This window comes from Diadema antillarum, unplaced genomic scaffold (genome assembly GCF_040938485.1).
Source record: "Diadema antillarum isolate AM-2024a unplaced genomic scaffold, OU_Dant_1.0 seq00000872_RagTag, whole genome shotgun sequence".
Classification (NCBI taxonomy): domain Eukaryota; kingdom Metazoa; phylum Echinodermata; class Echinoidea; order Diadematoida; family Diadematidae; genus Diadema; species Diadema antillarum.
The window spans coordinates 183,524-207,913 of NW_027271738.1; the positions used below are offsets into that span (position 1 = coordinate 183,524).

At 38.6% G+C, this 24,390-nt stretch overlaps 1 protein-coding gene across 1 annotated transcript in view; it reads right to left on the reverse strand.

The window, feature by feature from the left end:
- Nucleotides 1-257: 257 nt before the first annotated feature.
- LOC139740686 (uncharacterized) overlaps nucleotides 258-24,390 on the reverse strand; it is a 34,627-nt gene continuing 10,494 nt past the window's right edge. Inside the window, exons 6-12 of the mRNA XM_071651257.1 lie at nucleotides 23,896-23,965; nucleotides 22,839-22,979; nucleotides 21,549-21,619; nucleotides 17,509-17,667; nucleotides 11,571-11,725; nucleotides 4,069-4,175; nucleotides 258-2,606 (exon numbers count right to left, since the gene is read on the reverse strand). Of these exons, the coding sequence (XP_071507358.1) occupies nucleotides 367-2,606; nucleotides 4,069-4,175; nucleotides 11,571-11,725; nucleotides 17,509-17,667; nucleotides 21,549-21,619; nucleotides 22,839-22,979; nucleotides 23,896-23,965 (2,943 nt within the window). The 3' untranslated portion in view covers nucleotides 258-366. The remainder of the gene's footprint in view (nucleotides 2,607-4,068; nucleotides 4,176-11,570; nucleotides 11,726-17,508; nucleotides 17,668-21,548; nucleotides 21,620-22,838; nucleotides 22,980-23,895; nucleotides 23,966-24,390) is intronic.

Sequence of the window (24,390 nt, forward strand, 5' to 3'; positions counted from 1 at the left end):
GGAATGCTTTTAATTTGGCATTGACACAGTTCATCATCTGCATGCATATAATATGCAAATGAATGCATGTCTGAACTGCCAAATGTGTAAATATTTACAAAAGTCATGGAATTCTACAATCATCATGTACTGTACATGCATCAGTCAAGAACAGTATTATCATAAAGTGGCTACTGCGCTATAAGATCACACGTTCACATGAATTTGGCTGACTCACCTAGCACCAGCTATACACAGCAACTCATTATCACAAAAGAATACACCGAAGTTGCTAGATATCAGAACCTCTTTTGGGTACATTCAAGGTTATTTCTTTCTCTCCTTTATTTAATAGCTATGGTTGAAAAAGACTTGTTTTCATAACCGTCATTTCCTCGGAGAGTACCTCTGCTTGTATTTTCCTGGATGGTGGCTACCTGACATGGAAGGCACTGCTCTTGGGGTCATCTCCAGAAGACTGCCCCGCCCATACCCCCTCCTTCCTCCCCGTGGCTCTGCTGCAGTGTGGCCCTTAGAGATTGGATTGTCACTGGATGACCTGAACTGTGACCAGTTTGGCTGCTCCTGCTCTCGCATTCGCCTAAGCTCCTTCTGGTGTGGACCAACTTCCTGGATGGAGGCCTGTTCCTCTTCATGAAAACACTGTCGGATGGCATCTATCTCAAAGTGCTCTGGCGAAGGGCTTTGGTGGCTCCTGTTTTCTGGCATGTAGGCAAAGTTCCCCACCTGCTGACAAGGAGGAGATAGAGGGTCAGTATAACCACCTCCATTACCAATAGCATCATACCCTCCACCATACTCATTTCCTGCATCAATGCCATAGCTTCCAAGTTCAGACATGGCACTGTATGACACACCTTCAGCAGCTGGGGATCCCTCCTTGTGTTTGGAAGGCAGAGTGTAGGCACCAGGTCTGCTAGTACTGCCATAGCCACCACCAAAACCTGGGCTCTTGTCAAACGGATAGTTATCATGTTCAGAGGAGCGACTTGATCCTGGACTCTTGCTTGGCTTTCGTTGCTGATTGTGCAGGCCTCTGGGGCCATAGCTAGTCAGATCTATCTGAGCATGGTGGTTTGAGGCAGATTTTGTGCTCGCAGCACTCTGTTCTGGGAATGATTTTGGAGCTGCACCCCACTCATGCGGATTATGCTCTTTGACCCAGTCGGACACATTTTTTGCCTGTACAGACGAGCCCCAACCATCTGTCCCTAGCCTCTGCTGAGAAGATCCAGGAAGGACTGGGCTTACATCACCCCATCCTGAAGATGTCTTTGGAGGTGTCTTAGTAGCTAACTCTGGAGATGGCACATTCTGGTCATCGGTGGACCACTGAGAACTGTTTTGCTCTGGTGGACTGAATGCCTGCGTGGCTAATTGCTGAGTCGAGATGGAATACCCTGATGAGCTTTGTGGTTTCTCACCCCAAGGAAGGCCTGGGCTAGCTGAACCCCACTGCCCTAGACCAAGACGGGAGTCGATACTACCCTCCTGCATACCCTGATTCTGAGGACTTGGGTTGTACATGTTACTTTGAATGAACATTCCACTTGCAGCTGATTGTGAAAAGGAGGCACTTCCTGACACTTGCTCCTGGGAAGCATGTGGCAGGACGACAGATTGCCCTGCCTGGGAAGCACCTCGCTTTATCATTACCTGTGCTTCAGCAGGGGATGGCAGGCCAGAGACTGACGCGTGCTGGGGGATACCCATGGAGGACTGCTGCCAGGAACTGGTCCCCGCTATGTTCAGTTGTTCTGTGGGAGCTGTCGGTCTAGTTGGTTGCTGATAAGTCCCTGAGCTATTCATTTGCTGCAAGGGCTGTGGTGGTGAAACCATGGTTGTGCGAAGGAAAGAAGATCCTTGCATGTTGGGTACTTCCATTGGTAGACCTGGACTGGGCTGGATCATTTGGGTACCTCCTGGCGGCACAACATGCTGGATGCCCATAGAGGTCATCATCTGAGGAGCACTGGACACCATCCCACTCTGGTGAGGCACGACACTTTGCATCATAGATGACGTTATGACATTTGCTGGGTGAGGTGAGAATGCAGCAGATGCTTGAGGAAGCACGTTGCAAGATGGAACAAGGTGAGTAGGCATGCCACCCGAGGGGGAATTCCTCATTAGTTGCACAGCAGCACCCACATCACTTGCACCCTGTGATGGCACACCTCCTCGTGGCACCTGGGAATGTGATAGAGCATTGGCAACCTGGGATGTCTGCACACCATGATGATATCCAACCATTGTTGGCTGGTTCTGCTGGGTCATGCCCACGCTAGAGGCTACTGCCTGCAAAGTACTCTGCTGTTGCTGCTGACTCTGAGACACAGCGGGCCAAACTGGCACACCATGATGCATTTCTATCCCACCTGGATGCACACTGTGAGGGGGGTTGGTTGGTGGCAGTGCACCAAGGTGCTGCAGAACTGGGTGTGGTGTCTGCTGCTGAGGTGGGGACATTGCAACATGCAGTGGTTGAGACTGTTTCTGCTGGGTGTCACGTTGCGTACCCTGTTGTATCAGACTGTGTTGTGTGGTTTGTTGTGGCAGCCTGGAGTCAATTTCATGGGTGGTTGGATTTCTTGTGCCAGCAGTATCTAGTGTGGACAGGAAAGAGAGATATGGTACAGCACATTTAGTGGGCCATATGCATAAAACATACGTAGCAGCCGCTTGCAAGTAATTGCTACAAGCACAAGCTTGTCAACCAACAGATCAAGCTCAAGCAATTGCTTAAATCGATATGCATAACCTTTTGCTTGCCCTGCACCAGCAATCAATTGCGATTTCAACACATCTCACACCTGTGCGAGCACGAGAACAAAGGCAGGTTTGATACATAGGGTGTAGTTGAAAGGGTGTGTGTGTGTGAGAACATTTTCCTGACAGCAAAAGAGCTATAAAACGATGCATATGAATGCACACATGAAGACAAACACACACACACCCACACGCAAATTCCCATCACTTCTTAAACTGCTGCTTATAGTAACCCGGATCTGCCAGGTCGAACATGGAGAGAGGTCTCCTTGCTCTCCACAGATGTTAGACATCCTACCTGTTTCTTATCACATTCTGCGTGCTAACCACAGGGCATTCTCCTTGTTGAAATGAAAAGTTTCCTATACATCCTAGGAGACATTTTCTATAGATTTATACCACTCCTGCACAACTTTGGCATTTCTTTTATGAATATGAAAATGATGCTTAAAAGGGAACGTCCCAGTTAAGGAAAAGCTCTAGCTTAGAAAATCATAAGCAATTGCCCAACAAAAACAAGAAAAAGGTCCATTTTATGCATTTGTTTTTATGCGAATGCTTCATCTCTCTGCGGACAGCAAGCAATTGCTGGTTTTTATGCATACGGATTCAAGTAAAAGGATAGCACAGGCAATTGCTATATATTATGCATACAGCCCAGTCTATGAGCTACAATGTATAATAAGAGACCTTGGGGTCTAACGCTCACCTAAGTAACACACTTCGCTCTCACTGCACACTACATTAGGCAAATTAATTGAAATACTGTATACAGTTCATTTGAACACTCATGACCCCCCATTATGATTGCTAACTGTATTTGAGATCTGGCCACCAGTTTTCAAATAGAAAATTATGAAAATTAAAATGCTAAGATGACAGACACCAGATGGTGAGCGATCACGATATCTCTCTCGAGTCATTTGACTAGCTAACATTTCCTATTCTCTTCATTTCTACTGTAAAACATGCAGCAAATTGCCATTTTACTGTTCCTACTGTCATAGCATTTATAATCAACAGTGATTAACTTTGATATGACAGTCGCAAATCTACCCACGAATCAATACATTTCTACAAAAAAAAAAAGTTATGTACAAGTGATCTAATTTTCAGTCCACACACAAGCACGTATGCAGATAGATCCAAATATGCAACATACTGTACATCACCTTTGTCTAAGATGGTTTAACATGGTCACTGGCATTGGAATGATGAGGAGAAAACAGCAGTGCAGCAAATTATATTTTTTGTGACCTTCAATGATTTACAGAAATGGTCATGATCTATGGAGCTTACCATTTCTTGCTTCTGAGGGCGTTGTCTTTTCCTGTCCAATGTTGTTCTCAGGTGGTCTTTTGCAGCCCAGGGCGAGAAGAACGTCGATTAGTAATGCCCGCGCCTCACTGGACAGAAATGACGCGAAAAACAAGGAGGAAAAAGGGTCACTTGATTTAAAAACCAATCAAATTCAAGCAGCTGAAAACTAACAATATTTACATTCCTCACAATTTCATCTTTTAAGAAGTACAAATTGGTACAAATTTGGCAAAGTTTACTTATGAGGTTTATCAATGTAGAATCTCTTTGACCTTTTTACATCATTGCAGTATTCTGTTGGAGTCTTTCAATGATTTATCTCTATGTATTCCTGCAAAATGACTGAAATTTTTTGTCCACAGCGAATGAGGAGAATACAAATAGTGTACGAGTTGGAAATCAACTAGAATTATCACTGAAGGTGATTAATACCCCCGCCCCTAGTGTTGCTTTATAGTATGTGATGTCATGAGGGCAATGACGTTAATACTAAGTTTGTGCATTTGTCGAATTGGAAACAGAATAATTTTAGTTTACAGTACAATTACAGAGTTGACACTGAGTATAAAACTTACAGCAAATGGAAACATGCTTTCCCCCAGCATCACTACACTTAAAGGATAAGTCCACCTTCATATACATAAGGATTGAGAGAATGCAGCAATATTAGTACATAGAACACATCAGTGAAAGTTTGAGGAAAATTGGACAATCCGCTCAAAAGTTACGAATATTTTAAGTATCTGCACAGTCACTGCTGGAAGAGAAGACTACTACAGTATATGATGTCACATGCGTACAACTATATAAGGAAAATAAAAAGAGAATTTCACAAAACTTTACTTTTTGAATAAAGAGCACAGTTCTTCAACTTGCTACTGACGTATGTTAAGGGTAATATTATTCCCCCTGCCTTCTGAAAGAGAGAAGTCGAGTGTTCTTTTGTTATGGGAGAAAAATGGAAATATGTTGAATTTTCTTTATTCTTTCTTTATATCGTTGTACTCATGTGACATCACAAGCTATAGTAGTCTTTTCATCCAGCCGTGACTGAGCAGAAACTTCAAAAATTCATAACTTTTAACGGATTGTCCGATTTTGCTCAAACTCACTGTTGTGTTCTACTAATATTGCTGCACTCACTCAACCCACATGTCTATGAAGGTGAACTTGTCCTTTAAAAACCATCATACACACCAAATTTGACCTTCATAGCTTGAATGGTTTATTTTGGTACAAAAATGAGTGGTTACCATGGCAACACATTTTCCTTAAACTAACACATTGGTGTCTTGCAAGACTACACAGTTGTACAGTTCTAGATCATGATACATACTAAATTTGACTTTAATTCCTTGAATGATGGAAAAGTTATTCGATCTGCAAGGTTTTGGTAAAATTGTGGTTACCATGGCAATGGTTTGTGTGACAAATAGAAAAATTATGTGTTCCACATCTATACCTCAGGGCCATAATGCCTACCAAATTTTGTTTCAATTGCTTGAAAACTGTGGAAGAAGTTGACTCCACAGGATTTAAAAAAAAAAAAAAAGTGCGGTTACCACGGCAACGCATTGTCCGATACAATTATACAAATGGCATTTTGCAAAACTACACTTAAAGAGCATCATACATACCAAATTTCACCTTCATAGATTAAATGGTTCAATTTGATACAAAAATGAGTGGTTACCATGGCAAAACATTTTTTCTTATATTAACACATTGGTGTCTTGCATAGCCACACCTCTCGATCATCATACATAGGTACTAAATTTGACCTTAATTGCTTGAATGATGTGGAAGTTATTCAATCCACAAGGTTTTGGTAAAATCATGGTTACCATGGCAACGCTTTGTCCGACAAACACAAAAATTATCTGTTCCACATCTACGCCTCAAGGCCATAATGCCTACCAATTTTGATTTCAATTGCTTCAAAACTGTGGAAGTTGTTCACTCCACAAGATTTTGAAGAAAACATGCGGTTACCATGGCAACGCTTTGTCAAGTACAAACACAAAGAGTGTCTTGCATAACTACACCTATAGATCATCATAGATTCCAATTTTTAAATTGATTGCTTAAATACTATGGAAGTTATTCAATCCACAAGGTTTTGGTATAATTATGGTTACCATGGCAACGCATTGTCCGACAAACACAAAAAACATGTCTTGCACATCTATACCTCAATATCATCATTTACCCAAAGTTTCATCTAAATTGCTTCAAAACTGTAGGAGGAGCTCGCGATGCAAGATTTCGCAACAGACCAACCGACCGACCGCCCGACCGCCCGACCAACATCACGGTGATTCCCATATACCCCCTTCACACTATGTGTGGCGGGGGTACAAAAATGTTGTTTATGGCCGCAACCTGTCCCCTTACAGATTGTATATCATGTTGTGCTCATGACCGGGAGATTGCAAATCACTTTTATCATTATAATATTCAACTAATCAAGTACATTAATAAATGGAATGGAGTCCACCATTATCAATATCATGTGAATATGTGTTTGAAGTCTATAGATCGATTTCCACAAAACACTGCACGCAAAACTATAGTATTTTGGTGTGCTAAGACATGGCTTGACACTAACTAAAAAACAATAAAAAACATTAAAAGTCCTTCTTTTTTTTTAATGAGTCAAATACTTAAGTTTTATGATAGTAAGAATTAGAAGTTAGACATATCTACTCATAAATAAACTTCAACAAACTTGCAACACTCACTCTCAGGCACTCATTCAGTCCTTTTCATCCATCCTTTAAACAAATTTAACTGCTAATTTCCGGCGCAAAAAGTTATGAATTTATTGACATACTTTTCAAAAAATTTTGGTGGCCCGAGGTGGGCCACCAAATTTGCCCTTTTTTAAAATTTGGTGGCCCAACTTTCATTTTTGGTGGCCCCGGGCCACCGGGCCACCGTTAGTGTCGAGCCCTGGCTAAGAGCATTCAATTCTCACGAGTTATCAACCCTTCCCTTTCCTTAATTCTTCCTTTCTCAGAATTTAACCTCAGCTCAAAAGTCACATTTGGTATATAACTACAAAATAATGTACTTGCCACTTTTTTTTTGTTACAATGACATACAGTCACCTAAGAATGCAACACTATAGAAGTACAATGTAACTCATCTGGGGGATTGATTAAAAGTGCTGCTTTGAAACTCAAACCTGGTCATGTGTTGACAGTAACAACTGTGTGACATCCTGAATAAAAGCTACAGGAAAGAAAGTTATCCAGTATCTGATTACAATGAAAAGTCACTGAAACAGGAGTAGAAAACATGACCATCAAAAAATAAAAAATAAAATAAAAAGAGTGGATTTTTTTTGCAAATTTTGCAAGACATGAAAGAGCTGCAAATATAAAGGCATGAAAAGTATTTGCTTGCTATGAAAACAGTGTAATACTATTCTACATTTTATTCTGCTAATCAAAAATACGATGTATGTATACAGCAATTTATTGTACCCGGCTAAGCATGGAAAATCACCCTCAGGAACATTTCCACACGCAGAATATTGACAGTAGATGTACAGTATGTGGGTCTTACTTTGTTAAGTTTGGTTGGGATTACTCTTTGTTGTTGTTTTTGTTATACACATCAAACTACTTTCAAGTTCATATGTAATATGAAAAACTTTATCTACAAACAAACATGTGGTATACGAATGTATGGCTCCACAGTTTCTACTAGGAAGGTGTACAAGGAAATGCATGTTACTGTGTGCCTTATATACAAATTTTAATAATTTGTTTCATAATTGGGTGAAAGCATTGGGAAGTGAAAGCATTCAGGAAGTTCTTTCTCACATTTCAGGGGAAAAAAAAAGTACATTTAAAGTTTCACACCCTGTTTTCTAATGTGCAATATATACAGTACAAGGAAAATCTCATAGCCATACCAAAAGGGTATTACAATCTCCTGCAGAACAACCCTCTAAAAAAGAGCACTTGAAACGTCTAAATTACCAGGTGTATACATTTCATCGTTGTTCAAAGGCTAATTATCATGCTGATACTGTAATCAAAATGATGGCTTGCTCATAAATGTGACCATTTCTTTTTACTTAGTGGGGATAATTCTATATGTTGTCCCACTACAACAGCAATACTATAAGAACAAATAAACAAACTACAGCTGTATTACAAATATCTATTTTTCGAGGAATTTCACACACACTAGACCTATCTTTCTACAATAAAGGCTGATTTCAAGAGCATGAGAATGATTTGTGATGGATGTGAATGTCAAAAAAAAGAAGCTAAATCCAACATTCATACTCTAGTGTGCCAAAGATAGCTAAACCAGTGCAGGGGGTCCTACTGTAAGCGTCATCAATTCTACGTGGGTGTTGTTTTGGGGTCGTGGGCAATTCCAAAATTTTTTGTCAATTTCTTGGAAACATTTTCTGCACACTGGATCACGATTTGCTTGTGATTTGTTCTTGAAATTGTCTTTAAGGACCAGCATGACCTATAGATGCAAGACGTGCACAATGTATGTATACCGGTAACCTTTGTGAGACCCCCAGACAGATCCTGACAGTTTGGATAATGTTTCATCAAGTCCGCAAAATTCATTTTACAACACATCCACATTGTTAGCGTACTATTTGAGATATTCTCACAAACGTTAGGTGCATGTTGGGGGTAAACCTGCACCATGTGACATCTGACCTCTAGCGCATGGCCGAGGTGTCTGACTTCATACAACTTCATTTCATTTCATTTCATATTAGAAGTGTAACATGCATCTCCACATCAAACAACAGGACCAATATAGACTTCTTGATTTTCCAATGATACATCTTGACACAAAACTGAAAATTGAATCACTCAGGAACTGTGGACAGTGTGGCAATGCCCAAACAACAATGACAAAATGCAAAGGTGTGTAGGTGAGGGCTGGCAGAAAGCTGTAACATGCATCTTCACATCAAACAACAGTTACAACAATTTTCAAAACCTGTAATGAGAATAAATGCCGATTTGAGTCACAAAATACACTTAAAATAACTCTCGTCTACAAAAGTCAGAACAATGAGGGCGCTGTCACTAGCAACATGCCACAACAGCACTATCTCGTGCTAGTACACCTCCATGGAAAACTTGAATTGAAAGGAATCCTGCCAGAAAAATGCACGCTGCAGCAGAGCAGATGCAAAGGAGCGACTGGACAGCCTACAAATGCTGGAACATAAGAGGGCAGCATCACTAGGAACTACATAAAGCAACAAATAACTAGCCTTACCAATATGCAAGGTTTGAATATATTCTGTTTACTAAAGTAACAACCAATATACAGCAGTGAATTGCATACACTGTATGTTCACTGGTTGTGATACTAGTAACTATTGACCATGTAAAAGGCACATCAATAATGGCAGTGCCATATAAACCTTTACTGTGTTTTCTTCTACCCATACAGTGTAGCACACCCATACAATGCTTACACAGAATGTATTGAAGAAATTTAATGTGTAGCTGCTGGAGCACACCCCAAAAATGAGACTCCACAACTAAAACTGTTGAAAGAGAGGGCAGTATTATCAAATACTACTTCAAGTTTAGAATAACTTACCTTACATCTAAAATAGCTATATTGAGTTTGTCAGAAAGTCACTGTATTGTAAGTCATTGCATTGCAAAGTTTAAAGGCATAATTTACCATTTGCAGATTAAACAAAAACCCAGCTTATGTGCTTCAAAATAGTTCTAAAATGTCTGTTAGGGATAGAAACAACCAATGCAAATATTTGAATCAGTATAATTTATGTCAACTATTGTTAAACATACAAAATGTGAACAATAGTTATAGTAAAATTGTTTCAAGACTAAACCGTCTACAGTTATGGTTTAATGAGAAAAACAGTGACATCTCCCTATGTTTTAGGTTTTATTGCAAAATTTTTATATGGTAGGAGGTTTCGTGATACAACTGACCTACACATATGCATCAAATGTGATTACTCCAAAATTTTTAAAATCACTGGTCCCAAAGGTAAACTGCACCTTTCATCTTGTTTGGGTAACTTTATTTTTGACCCTATACAAATATGGATCAATGCGGAAAGCACCATCACATTCTAAGCAGGTCTTCTCCTATCAATTGTACACCTATATGTAATTATCATAAAATGGGTTAAGGAGTGTAGCAAATCAGCAGTGATGAGTCATGTGAGCACTCATTTTCTTACTGAAATGCACAGGCTTGCAAAAAGTGTGCAACGAAAAAGCAAATCAATACGGCATGATATCCAATGGCATGTAAGTCTGTGACGTTAGTAGAGATGAAGCCCACTCTCAAGTATTCATAATGTGAAGTAACATATTTCACCGCTGTAATACCCTTGTGTGTGCTGCATCTCCACTAACGCACTCATACCTGTGCATTACGCGTATGATACGAAGAAATACATCCGGTATTCTTGTCGTGTGTACATTAAAACTTTTTTGCCAACAATCATCAGAAAAGTGAGGGTGATATCACCAAAAACCAATATAGACGTCTTGATTTTCCAATGATACCGATCTTGACACAAAACTGAAAATTGAATCACTCAGGAACTATGGCCAGTGTAGCAATGCCCAAACAACAATGACAAAATGCAAAGGTGTGTACAGTGTAGGTGAGGGCTGGCAGAAAGCTATTAACCATAATATCAAAGTATTCTCAGTGTGAGACTCTCTCTCAGGGAATACAATCACAGACCATTGCCAAGGTGAGAAAAACTTGCAGAATTACAAGAGCACCATTACATCTTTCTCCCTCCCCATCTGCCCCTTTAATGAACCTCAACATTTATTCAGAGAAGCAGCTAGTTTTCACACCGATACACAATCATCACAATAACGAATCATGGAACTACAGCTGTATGGAATACCAAAACATGCAAACTAGCGGCATCACAATGGAATGCAACAATCCCAATATTGAATGATTGGTTGTTGTATATTACATCCTTTCATTTTGTCAAAAGTGGGAAGGATATTCTGCAACCTCCAATAACATTTTTCTCACTCTATCAATCTATCTACTGTATATGCCAAATATTTTGCAAGGTTTTTATTTTCGCGAATTTCGTGAGTCAGGTGCTATCGCGAAATTAAGGACACACGAAAACATTGATTCTGATCACGCTATGAATGTGACTCACGCATATACATTGCTCCGTTCGGTACAGGACTCCATGATTCCGAATTTAACCACTCGTGAAATCGTCAAGAGGTTCTGCTTCATGAAAATTTAGACCCGCTAAATGTATGCCGTATACAGTATCTATAGATCTATCTATCTATCTATCTATATACATACATATATCTTTCACATACACACACACACACACAAAACATACACACACACACACAAACACACACACACACACACACACACACACATGTAGCACATCACATCCCTCACACGCAACACTGCGTTACGGAATGAATGCAACCAACACTTACTGTGGTCTGCTTCCATCCAGTATCTCCTCCTTCAGCCAAGCGGAGACCTGCTTCCGAAGGCTCTCATCCTCCTCTCGCAGCGTCAGGAGCAGAAAGCTCTCCAGGCAACCTGTATGCACTTCTAGGAGGAGCAGTTCGTCCTCTCCGACCTCCGTCTGCGGACAGACACAATACACACAGACTACATATAGACCTCTTCGGTTTGGGAGCATCTTTCTTAATGTTTATGTCTATTTCAACCATAACTGGGGGACTCTAGTTAGTGTAACATAATAGTTGACTTATGCACAGACATAGCAATGCACCTGACCAGTCAGACCGCAGCACTCGATGATTTGCTTGTATTTATTCAACTCGTATGCAAGCCCGCTCTAGACTTGCATACGTAATGAGCTGCGGAAGGGGATTTTGTCCTTGGGCTTTCGGCAACAAAAATACACCTTATATTCACAAATTTGGTATCAAATCCAAGGAAAATGTGTAAGCTTTTGTCACATGTTACTCAAATTATTGTAGATGAAAAATATCATAGCATAATTTGAGCTTGAAAAAAAATGAAAAAAGTAATTCGTGTAGTACACATTCAAGACGTCAAAAGAATACAAAATTCACCTTGCGTCTCAATGAAAATTCATTATTTGGTAGCCCATCTCTTAATCTTTGTATCCATGTAAATATCTTGACATTTTGTTGCTTAATCCGGTCAGGAACCAGTAAAACATACAGCGATGTCAGTGCTGGTCAGCTTGAAACCGTGCAATCTCAAGAGTAAGCTCTCTCATTGGACAGCGCTTGCATTCAGCGCTTGCATTACGTCATTACGCTGCTACGTTTTCATGCCACGTGCGTGCAGAGCGCATGCTTGCATAGGCACCGCATGTAGATTTCTGTGCTTCGGACAGAAGCTAGAAGCTAGAAGCTTGGTACAGCGCGCGTGAATGCAAATGCTGTCCAATGAGAGAGCTCTTTCGCGCCACTGTACACTTTGTGTGGAGCATACTTCCGGCTTAGGAGTGAATTTTACAGACATTTCAAAACGGAAAAACTAGTATAAATCATGCTTGCGTCTCCTTAACTCCACTATATGATGAGCATCTAAGTTTCCTCTCTACGAAAAAGCCAAAATCAGAAACATAATCGTAATCCGGTCAGGAACCAAAAGCGAACTTTAGATAACAAAATCTTCCGTGAAAAGTAGGCGAAATTTACGTAAATTCAACTGATTATAACGTCATGACAAGAACCGATATTATACGCAAATTTGGTATCAAAATAAATATCAAAGTCTGGGGAACAACTTATCGTGACTTGTAACCATAATGAAGGCATGTAAAAGTCGCTGCGCTGTGAAAACCAAAGCCCTGTCAAACTCTCACAAAATCTCGCACTCAAGAGACACCTTCGGAACGCAAAGATCGTAAACGAGAGTGCTGAATAAATCTTGCTGGATCGGCTCATTAGCATACGTGCTGCGGACTCACTGTGACTCATCGCATAAACCTGTAAATCATCTTTTCTTCTTGTTTTAGAAGCCCCCCCCCCCCCTTTTTTTTTATGGTCAACATAAGTTATAGTGTTTTAAAGGTAGTGTTTACTATTGGGAGCAGTGACTTAAAAAATGTTAGAGTTTAGTGTGTATCACATTTGATGCATATGTGTAGTAGTCAGTTGTATCACAAAACAACCTACCATATAAAAATTTTGCAATAATGATTAAATATTTATAGATTATACAATATAAGGAGATATCATTATTTTTCTCACTAAACCATAATGATTTTAGATGGTTTATTCTACAAGTAGGAACATCTTTATTATAACTATTGTTCACATTTTGTATATTTAACAATACTTGACATTGGTTATACTGATTAATATTTTTACATTGGTTGTTTCTATCCCTAACTCACATTTTAGAGCTATTAAGAAGCACTAAAGCTGGGTTTTTATTTTATCTGCAAATGGTATTTAATGCCTTACAGACTGAAGAGGTCTATTAACAAGATTGAACTATGATTGTTCACATTTTGGATGAGCATTGGCAAACCCATTCCCCAAGACATGTCTGTAAATTAGAGCCAAAGTAGAAATGCATTTTCCTGTATGCTCAAAATCAGGTGAACTTGCAAACCTGACTGAAGCAGCATATCACTGAGATCAATTTCTGGGCCCCACTGCTTGAAAGATGAGATTTAGGGATCATATAGTTTTGGTTGACAACTAATTTAATGTTTCAAACATTTTTTTTTTTTTAATGAAAAAATTATAAACCTCTTATGAAATGTGAAAGAGCACGTAATTCCACAAGGAAATAACCATTTATTTGATGAAAATTGGTTTTGAAATGGCCGAGATATCCAAAACAGAGCGCTCTGAATAAAAGGTGGGACTCACCTTTCATTACGAGCGCTTTGTTTTACTTTGTTTTTGGATGTCTCAGCCATTCCAAAACCGATTTTCATCAAATAAACTTTGAATTCCTCTTAGAATGGTATGCCCTGCACTATTTCGTAAGTGGTTTATTGGTATCCTGCACAAAATTAAAAGTCTAATCCTCATCTCCACCAATACTATACTATCCCTTTAGCAGGGCTCGACACTAACGGTGGCCTGGTGGCTCGGGGCCACCAAAAATGAAAGTCAGGTCACCAAATTTTTAAAAAGGGCAAATTTGGTGGCCCGCCTCGGGCCACCAAAATTTTTGGAAAAGTGTGTTAATTAATTTGTAACTTTTTTCGCCAGAAATTAGCAGTAAAATTTGTTTAAAGGATGGATGAAAAGGACTGAATGAGTGCATGAGAGTGAGTGTTGCGAGTTTGTTGAGGTTTATTTATGAGTAGGTTCCAGATAATTATGTCCAACTTCCAATTCTTATTGTGATAAAACTTAGATATTTGACTCATTAAAAAAACAGGACTTTTTAACGTTTTTTATAGGGTTTTTTTCGGGGCCACCAAATTTTTCTCTTGGGCCACCAAAAATTTGAAATTGAGGATTTTGGTGGCCCCATCGGGCCACCAAACAAAAAAGTTAATGTGGAGACCTGCCTTTAGACTCACATTTGAAAATCAAACCTGTATACGAAGAAGTCTCTCGTACTAAATTCTGACTGGCAGACACCTAACTTATAATTGATTTTCTGACTTTCGTTTGATTACATCTTTTTTATGCAACTGGGTCCTGGTCAACAACCATGAACATACATGTAGATGATGTATGATTAAGTACAGAGGTTTGTGTATGTGACATTGATACAACGAAAAGAAGAGGAGGATTACGTGAGGGTTTGCATGCATGTTATTTTTTATAGATCTGTATTTCAGACATCTATAATTTAGCCTAGTGGTAATGTTGCTGCCAAGCAAGAATAGAATTAACATAGTATGATCAGGTACAGCACGTGTAGGTGTCTTTACATCTTAATAATATATCTAAAACACAAACAAAACAAACAATCAGTGTACCTGAAATGTTTGAATAAGATCTCAATCTTTCAACATGTTTCCCCCATTGAGCAACACACTTTAAAGGGATGGCATAATTTCAGTTGAGATGGGGATTCAGGTTTTAACAACTATTTGCAAGATAATTAGAAATCTTGTTTTATGAAATATTAACAAACATACAATTCTAAAATGAATTCAACCTTTATTTGATGAAAATTGGTTTTGAAATGTCTGTCATATCCAAAAACAAAGAGGTCCTAATAAAAGGTACGACCAACCTATTATTAGGACCACTTTCTTTTACTTTAATTTCTGATACCTCAGTCATCTTAAAACCTATTTTCATCAAAATAATAAACTTTGAATTCCTCTTAGAATTGTAAGCTCTTTGATATTTTGAATAAGTAGTTTCTACTTATCTCGTAAAATGTTAAAATCTGAACCCCCATCTCACCCAAAACCATACTATCCCCTTTAAAAGCAGTGAAACATGCTGAAAAAAAAGAAAAAAAGATCTATATCTTATGACATCTCATGTGAGCTTCAAATCCTATTCTATGGTTCCCCTGAGAACTGTCTGGTGCCTGCTTGATAACAGCACAAGTTTGTGAGGTCATGGTTCGATCATGGACCTACTATACATGGACTAGAAATGAAGGTCTTTCTTTGATCCCATCATCACCGCCGCCACCTGATTAAGTGCATCTTAATCAGTACATTCAGGTGCTTGGATAATGACGATTGTGCAATCATGCATCGTCACTGACAAAAGAACCAATTCCCTCATTGCGGTTTTATTTTGCTGAGGTACCTTTTCAGACTCAACTGCCTTTGAATAAACACTGATGAAAGGGAGCAGCAAACCCGAAAACATGACAGTTTTCCTGCCACAAAATTTAAAAGTACTGAAGTGGACACTTGTGGACAAGCATGTAACATGGCTTAATGATAGGGCATACATGTCATCTACGGTTACTGTCCATGTTTACTCTGGAACAATGTGCGAAGAATGGGGAAAATTAGATTACAAATCACAACCAACCTGTCAAAATAATTGCTTTCTCTTGTAAAGTACGCGCATTTCACAAATGGAATTACTTGAGCGATAATTTCCCAATGTACACTACAACTGCACATGCATTTTTCTTGATTTAAGAGAATTACTATCTTCTGTGCATGTAGTTTTTAGATTTCTCAAAGCGTCGTCTTGTTTTTATCCAGACTGGTTGTCGGCGGTGATGATAAGATCAAAGCAGGAAAGCACGCTTAAAATGCTTTTGTGACGCTTTTGACAGAAACAGGTGCATGAATTCATTAACGAGCTATGAATGTCCATTTGTAGTACGCCCATGGTTCAATCTACAGACTTTCCAGGTTATTAGTCTCATACTTCAGACACTTATCTATCACTTATCTAACTATCTACATATAATTTCTGCCTCAGTATAAAATAGAACATTAACTCAGTGGTTCAATTTTTTTCTTTTTTAACTACCTGACCTTGCACATAATCTAAAAGTACTAATAAAGCTTTAACCCTATTCTAACTGGGGGGGGGGGGGGGGGTCAATTTGACCCCCCCCCCCTCGATATTTCGCGCCGCGATTCCGCAACGCGCAAAGATATTGCTGCATCATTTCATGACTTTTTTCTTTGAAGTCTCCCGCATATTTTGAGACCAAATTTGCCATGTCCAGGTACACCTTTCTGAAGTTACGTAATGTTTTGCGTACACTTGTATGCATGTCAACCCGAAAATGGCTCAAATTCATGATATTGTGTGCAAATCCAATGCAAATTGTGTTTTTTTGGTTAAATTGATATAAATTAGATTATCTAAACTTTCAACCATTGAAATTAATCAATTTTAATGTAGATAAGCTTGAAAAAGTGCCTGCAACAAATTTTGGCCAAAAAACAATAGAAAACAAAAGGTCAAAAAACAATGAATTATACATAAGAAATTAACAAAACAATAAAAAAACAACTGATTTTGATTGTGCTATTTTTTTACAAGAAAATTGTTCAATGTGTCTTGAGGAACTCTTACACAAAAATTTAGCAATCATTCAGTCTTTTTTAATGGAGTTATAGGTGAAAATATGATTTCACGCGTAAATTGGCATAATTTACTAAAAATAGAAAATCAAAATTTTTCTTTTATATGACCATGCAAACTTGTAGTTGACATCCGGCTCTATGTTCAGGCAAAATTTGGCGGCGATCGCGCGATCGGCAGCCGAGATCTGAAGGGGGGGTCAAATTGACCCCCCCAGTAAAAACTTGGTCTCAAATAGCCCAGTTAGAATATGGTTAACCCTTTCTGTGCCAGGGACTTTGGACAGTGTGTACAATGCTATGGGGTTTTCTGTGCCATTCAGCACTCAAAACACACACAACAGGTTAACTGAGATTGCACCAATCCTTTATTTTATTATTTTTTCTTTAAATAAGTGTCATCCTATTAGAGATATATATCTGTGAGTTCCTACCACAGTTGGGCTCTTTATCCAGTCATGGACGGTGGGTGTGACAACGGACTGGACCGATGCCTTAAATTCCTGGCTGGATGCTCGGGACAGCAGGTAGAGCTCTGCCAAGAAACTGGCCGCAGACTTGGCAAGCTTCCTCCTGAATTCCGCAGAAGTTGCCTGCAGAGTATGAGCAATACACAAACAAACAAAAATCTTCAAAATGATGAATTTTGGCAAAGTCTATATTAGCACCCTTTTAATATGCCTACACACATCGACACATTAAATTCCACAAATTCGGCACCTGAGTTACTGTAAATATTCACTTTGATTTTTGACACTGTACAGTGATGAAAAGAGATAGATCTCAACCATGTGATATCAAGTTACTCTTTGTATTTCTTACTAAAAAAAGGATATCTGTGTGATTGCTTCTATACATAAATCTAAATACTTTGCTACAAATGTGGACTGAAACTTAATAGGTATATGTCTCACTGAGAGAGGTGTTGTTGCTATCATCAGGGAGGTGTTAGAAACGGAGAGACATCTCCTGCTCTCCTTTGAAGTCATGCGCGTCACCGCCAACTTGGCGCAAAGAAGTTATGCGCTTAACTACAGGTGGAAATCAGGTGCTTTGAGCACCAATAATCGGGACTAGCGCTCTCACATCTAGAAAAATACTTGCCCCTACTGCATTTTGCTCTCTCTCTTTCAATGTGATGGCAACAATGAATTTGTGTACCTTGAATTGGAGCAGCGAATCAAAATGCAGTGTAAAACTGACAATGACAGCAAATAGTTTAAAAGCACGCTGGTGCTCGCTTTAGCGGAGTACTTTATTTGAAAGATCAAAATATCCCAGATTAAAGGATAGAAAACTAACATGTGGAAATGTGCGCATCATAGAAAAATATTAGGTTTTTAAGATGGCCTAATTTTCATTTCATTTCAATTTGCGCATTACGAAGAAACTAGAAATACATGTTCATAATATTGAATTCTTTCCTAAACCACTCTTAATCAATTCGAGTATTTCATTTAAAATCTTATGGGGAAAAAAGCTTGTAATTCAACGAAAGGTGAAATGCGTTCTTCGTCTCTGAACTTCGCCTTGCAACTAGAGCGGTGCAGAGCATGACTTCAAAGCATATAGTGGAATGCTAGACATCCCATTGTAACGCTTTGAACCAAAACATGTGTTTGCATGAATTATGAAGAGTTGCCTCTCCTTTTCTGACACCTCCCTGCTATCATGATCATGGCTCATTTAAAGGGGCATTCGAGATGATTTTCATAATTTCACATCATGGAGTACATAAACAACAGCTCCATGTATAGATTTGTGGAATCTATTGTGGTCCTTGAGCAGAGAAATCAATACTCTGAAAAAACAAAAACAAATTACACTGAACAGTGATGATGACATAAGGTAGAGCCTCACATATTTCAGAAATGTAGCAATGTAATAGCATTACCATACCACATGCTTAACAAGTTCACCTGTGTAGAATTTATGCAATTTATTGCATGCTTTCTTCTTTTGTTCAAATTCCTTGAGCCTCTACTCATGCATTTTTTTTAGTGAGGCTGCCATGTCATCATTCTCATTTATTGTGATTTGTTATGAATTTTGAAAACATTCTTTTTCCTCATCCCAATCACTAAAGATTCTGAAACTCTGTACCCAGTATAACCAATGTACAGTTGTTCATATGTAAAAGTCATCTAGAGGTCTCCTTTAAAGAGTACAGTAGTACCCACACACTAATCATGCACCCATCTATACCACATACACAGCATGGTGTGTCACTACAGTCATGACTCATATAAAGTTGCACAATAGCCTTTGCAGAAATCCTGCTTTTTCTTGGAATAATCTATAAGAAAAACGACACGCAAACCCCTTGAAATTCCTACCCTGTTGATGACCAAATGCAAAGAATAATCGGTAATCCTTGCCACCAAGGCTGCGCCTGTGAGAGTGCAGTCTTGTCATTCATGAATGTTTGTAGAATGTACTTTTAGACAAGTCACACTGGCATGGCATAGTAAATCATGTAAAATGCCATCATTACTGTATGCCACATGTGCGGTGGCATGAAGGCCCATTGAAGGAAAAACAAAACAAACACACAAACTGATGAAGAACTGACTTCCATTTGACTAGCTTTTGATTGTAAGTTCTTGCAGGGTTTCCTAGGGATGGGAGGACATTATTGGACATGTGACTTGGCAACAAGATTTTTCCTCTCTCCCATACTCATATCTTTGTCTTTAATCCATGTGCGTGAGTTTATGTCTGTCACAGTATATCATATTCATCACGTCAAAATGTAAACCTTAGTGTTCTTTTGTCTGTCAATACGTTTACAGGCTGTTCACAATTTATTAACTCGTTTCAAAGACTTTCTGAGGGAAGCTATGAGAAGAGGTTTGTCTGAAAAAATTTGACCCATTTCACTAAAGTGCCAACCCAATCATCCAGTAAATATAACACGCATCTGTTTGTTCAGTTTATGTGTCAATTATTATAAAGCGTAGAACTCATTAAGGGGGTACCCAATCACACAGAGACTACCGTATTACAGTGCAAACCTCTTTTGCATGCCCGTCAAGTTTTCACCGAACTTCATTTGTATAATTATGGTAAAGAGTTGGCACATGAATCTCTGAGGGGAAATCGAAATTTGCTTATATCTTCTGAGAATTGTTAAATCCCAAGTACAACATATCATTGAAATTTGCTAATATCTTCTGAGAATTGTTAAATCCCAAGTACAACATACAATTGAAATTTGCCAATTTGGCATGTCATCCAATTTTTAATTCTACCAATGTCAACAATGACATTGGAAAGTCATAGATGCTTCTCCTGCTGTTGCAGTCCATACAATCACATATACAATCTGTAGAGGAACAGACCAAGAGAAAACAGACAAACAAACCTGGAATTTGAAACCATCATATTTCATATTGCATACCGGGCAGCAGCACTACCAAAAGAACTGAAGTCAGTTCATGGGTGTGACATGACAAAGTTGGAACAAATAACCTCTCTTTTTTGGTTCTCTTTTTCATCTTTTCTCTTGTTTTATAAAATGTATAATTCATTAATTTTCATGAAGATACATTTAATGAATGTCAAGAACTTCACCTTCATAAAGAGAATGCAGATATAGATGCTTCTTTTGTTGATACTTATGATGAAAAAGAGATACGTATGTATTAGTCAATTTTCATAATCATCATTGTGATTATTATCAATATAGCCATCATCAATGATCAAATTGTTTTAGAACACATCTGGAGATGATATATATAATTTCAGTGATAACAACTTTTTTGAATCAAAAACTTTGAATAATCTTTGTGTCAGAACTTCTATTAATTCTTTCATGTGCAACATTCGCACGCTTGACTCAGTTGACGGCGTGCCAAGTTTGCATACTCTCCTCAAACACACAAACTCGCCTAAACAGATCAAAAAAAAAAGCCAAATGCCACAGTACAATGACAGCATTTCTCGCGATTCCATTCCTGTCACATGTAGCTATACTTCATGTGGTGATTGACTATCAAGCATAGTATAATTCTACATTTCTGTCGCTGTTTTGAGCACAAAAGTCATGCCTCCACAATGATAATGTGCCTACTAGTCATTTGAAGAAAAAAAAATAGTCACAGATTTGTCATACAATTTTCATCAAAGTAAAGCTTGACGTTTTCTCTACAACTCTGCTCATTACATGTCAAGGATAACAAGAATCTATGAAAGTTACATAGATATGAAAAAAGTGAAAGTTACACAGATTTGAAAAAATGAAAGTTACATACAGTAGATTTGAAAAATAGAATGTTTTTCAAAAGCATGACTACACTGCTGTCTCAGAATAATGTGGCACACAGGGGGTTTACACCATGGCAAATAAAGAATTAAAGATCCATCCTTAATACCCATAAAATAGTGGAAAGCATGATCACTCTTCCTGCAGAATCCTGACTGAGTAAGTTTGCAAACTAGGGCTGTTACTTTTCTAATTTAGAATGGTACTTACTTGAATGGCTTCTTCCTGTATATGTAGCATAGCATTCCTGAAGTCCTCCTTGAAACCTTGAGGGTGCATGTCTACAATAATATTAAACAAACCATGAATATTCATGAATTCAAATCAGTTTATCACTAGCAGTGCCTATGTCAATAAATTGGGCATGTCTTAACGTGGGTTCAGGTCACAGTGACAAATTCTCAAACACATCCATACAATAAAACCGATTTCACTGGCTTTTAATTTTTCCTGCAAAACCTTTCGAGTTTACAGAATGGGGGGGGGGGGGGGACCCAAACCGTGACAACCTTTGTGTGGTATTTCACAAAACATACCTTAAAGCACAGCGTTCATTCCCAAACTCAAAGACTGTAATTCCATAGAAGCCTGCCCAGTACAGCTTTCTGCCATGATTGCCAGTTTCAGCACTCAAAAAGTGAATTCAATCCCTACAAGTAAACCAATGTCACCACCTATGAGTGATGCTTTCTAATCACTTACAATTTTACTAAGCTGGCCATTTTGCTCCATGGACATTCATGTTGATCATGCTTTACAAGTGCTCATTACAAACATAGCCCAGCAACATTTGAACTTTGAAATTCAGAATGGTCAACAGAATACCAAAGTGTGATGTTATAGCCATTCATCACCATGGAAACTGGTTTTAGACAACCTCATCCAGCCCAAATATCTGTAAATATCATTGCTGCAAGCCATGCTCACACCTGGTTCCAGTCCAAGGCCATAACAAAAGACTGTGACATCATCACTTTGGTACTCTAGAGTGTATACCCGCTTCCATCACAATCAATCCATGGTACAGAGTACTGTAAGCAAAAAATTTTCGTTGCATGAAATTTTTTGTGAATTGTCATTGAAATTCAAGCATATAGTGTAGACAATAACTTTTGTATGTATTCTAATTTTGTGAATCTTGGCTCTCTGGAGAGAGAGGTGGCCATGAAAAGGACCACCTAAAACAACATTTTGAACAGTATGTTTCAAACAGAACGTTCAAGAAATCCAACAATACAGTCTTATAGATTACATCCCATCATTGGCCATGTGACAAGATGCATGCCAAATTTGATGGCTAAAATACATGTATAACATAACCAAAAGAGCCCAGCCTGAAAAAAGGGTACTTTAGAAGTTGTGTGGAAGTGCAGTTGACTTTAATCCATTGAGGACAGACTGACTTTTGCTACAACATGCATTTCCCATAGTCACTTGCCCGAGCATACTCGGGACTCGTCCTCAACAGATTAATAGTGCAAAGCAAAAGCTCCACCCTACCTTGTAGCATATTGATGAGCTTGCTGACTCTCCGGTGCATGTGAGCCTGATCATTCTTGGCATTAACAGCATGTTCAATCAACTTTTCCAGCACCACATACTGCTCCTTGGGCCATGGAAAGTTGGCCAACTTGGACGGATCTAAAGGGGATATACATTGTATCATTTTGTATACTGTCAGCCACGGCACCATACAAGCTCTGACTCAATTCACTTGGTGCACATATCTCCGTTTGACCTAATATCATATACACCAAGAAACATTAATATCGTCTCTGGGGCGACAAGACCTCGTATCTACAAAATGTCAAATGTTCAGGAGAGCCAAATATTATGGCGGCCAAAGCACTACAGCGAATGGGATAGCCTTTCCTTTGACATGCTGTGGTGGCTTCATTTTTGGAGTAAGACAGTTGGGACTTGGACATCACTAACGCATTGTTTGACCATTAATCAAAAAAGTCATTTTCACCAGCATTTCAGATACAAGGTCTGGTCACCCCAGTGACGATATATTCATTTTTTAATGTATATCATATGTTCTGTTTGTTTGTTTATTTGTTGTTCGTTTGATTGATGATTTTTCACTGCCTGCACACAGACAAACTATTATACCAAATACTCATATACTAATTCCTTATATTCATAGACAAATCATGTATTTCAAACTGCCTACAACATGAAAACTCCAAAGAGCATGAATTTTATACTATGATTTGTACTTGAATACATAGCTGCAAGGACTGACTTTGGGATGAATCAAACTGTTCATAACAGTAGAATTGCGAGAATACAGACCATAATGATACTGTAAAAGTGGATATTTTCGCGCGACTAATTTTTCGCGTTTGGCCGGGTCAGAAGAGTTTCGCATGTTTTTAATTCCGCGGAATAAAGACATCACACACAGGAACGTATGGCAAGCAAAAATATTTGCATGCTTTCATTTTTGCGCTAGTTTCTCGTTGCACGAAATGCGCGAAAATTTCAACACGGCGAAACTTTCCACTTTTACAGTACTTATATTAAAGGAGGAGAGGAATATCATGAAACTCACTGGTTCTGATTATTCCCAATAATTCCTTGGCGACGTCTTCATTGCTGCTTGCTGTGATTGTCTGTAGAATCTGTATTTTGAAAAATAGTAAATACAGTACAAATATGATCACATGTTGGTCACACAAAAATAAGAAATAACAAGGCAAAGTTATTGCACATCATTGACAAAATTATCCTGTTATAATTTGTGGGAAGGACACATGCAAAATAATATTCATTGCATATGCAACTGTTCTGACATTTCTGTCATACAAAGTATAAACACAAAGGCCATAAACTTATTATATTCTGAAATCATCACCTGGTAATATTACATACATAATACATGCAGGGCTGTAATTGTAAAGGCACAGCCTTGTCCATAAAAAAAAAAGCCTATGTGTTGTACATGAAGTCGCAAACTTCGAGGAAAGATTTCAAGCACAATAAGTTGTATTGTATGTTACTGGGGACCCTGTATAACCTTCAAACTGAATTACTCCCTTCATATACC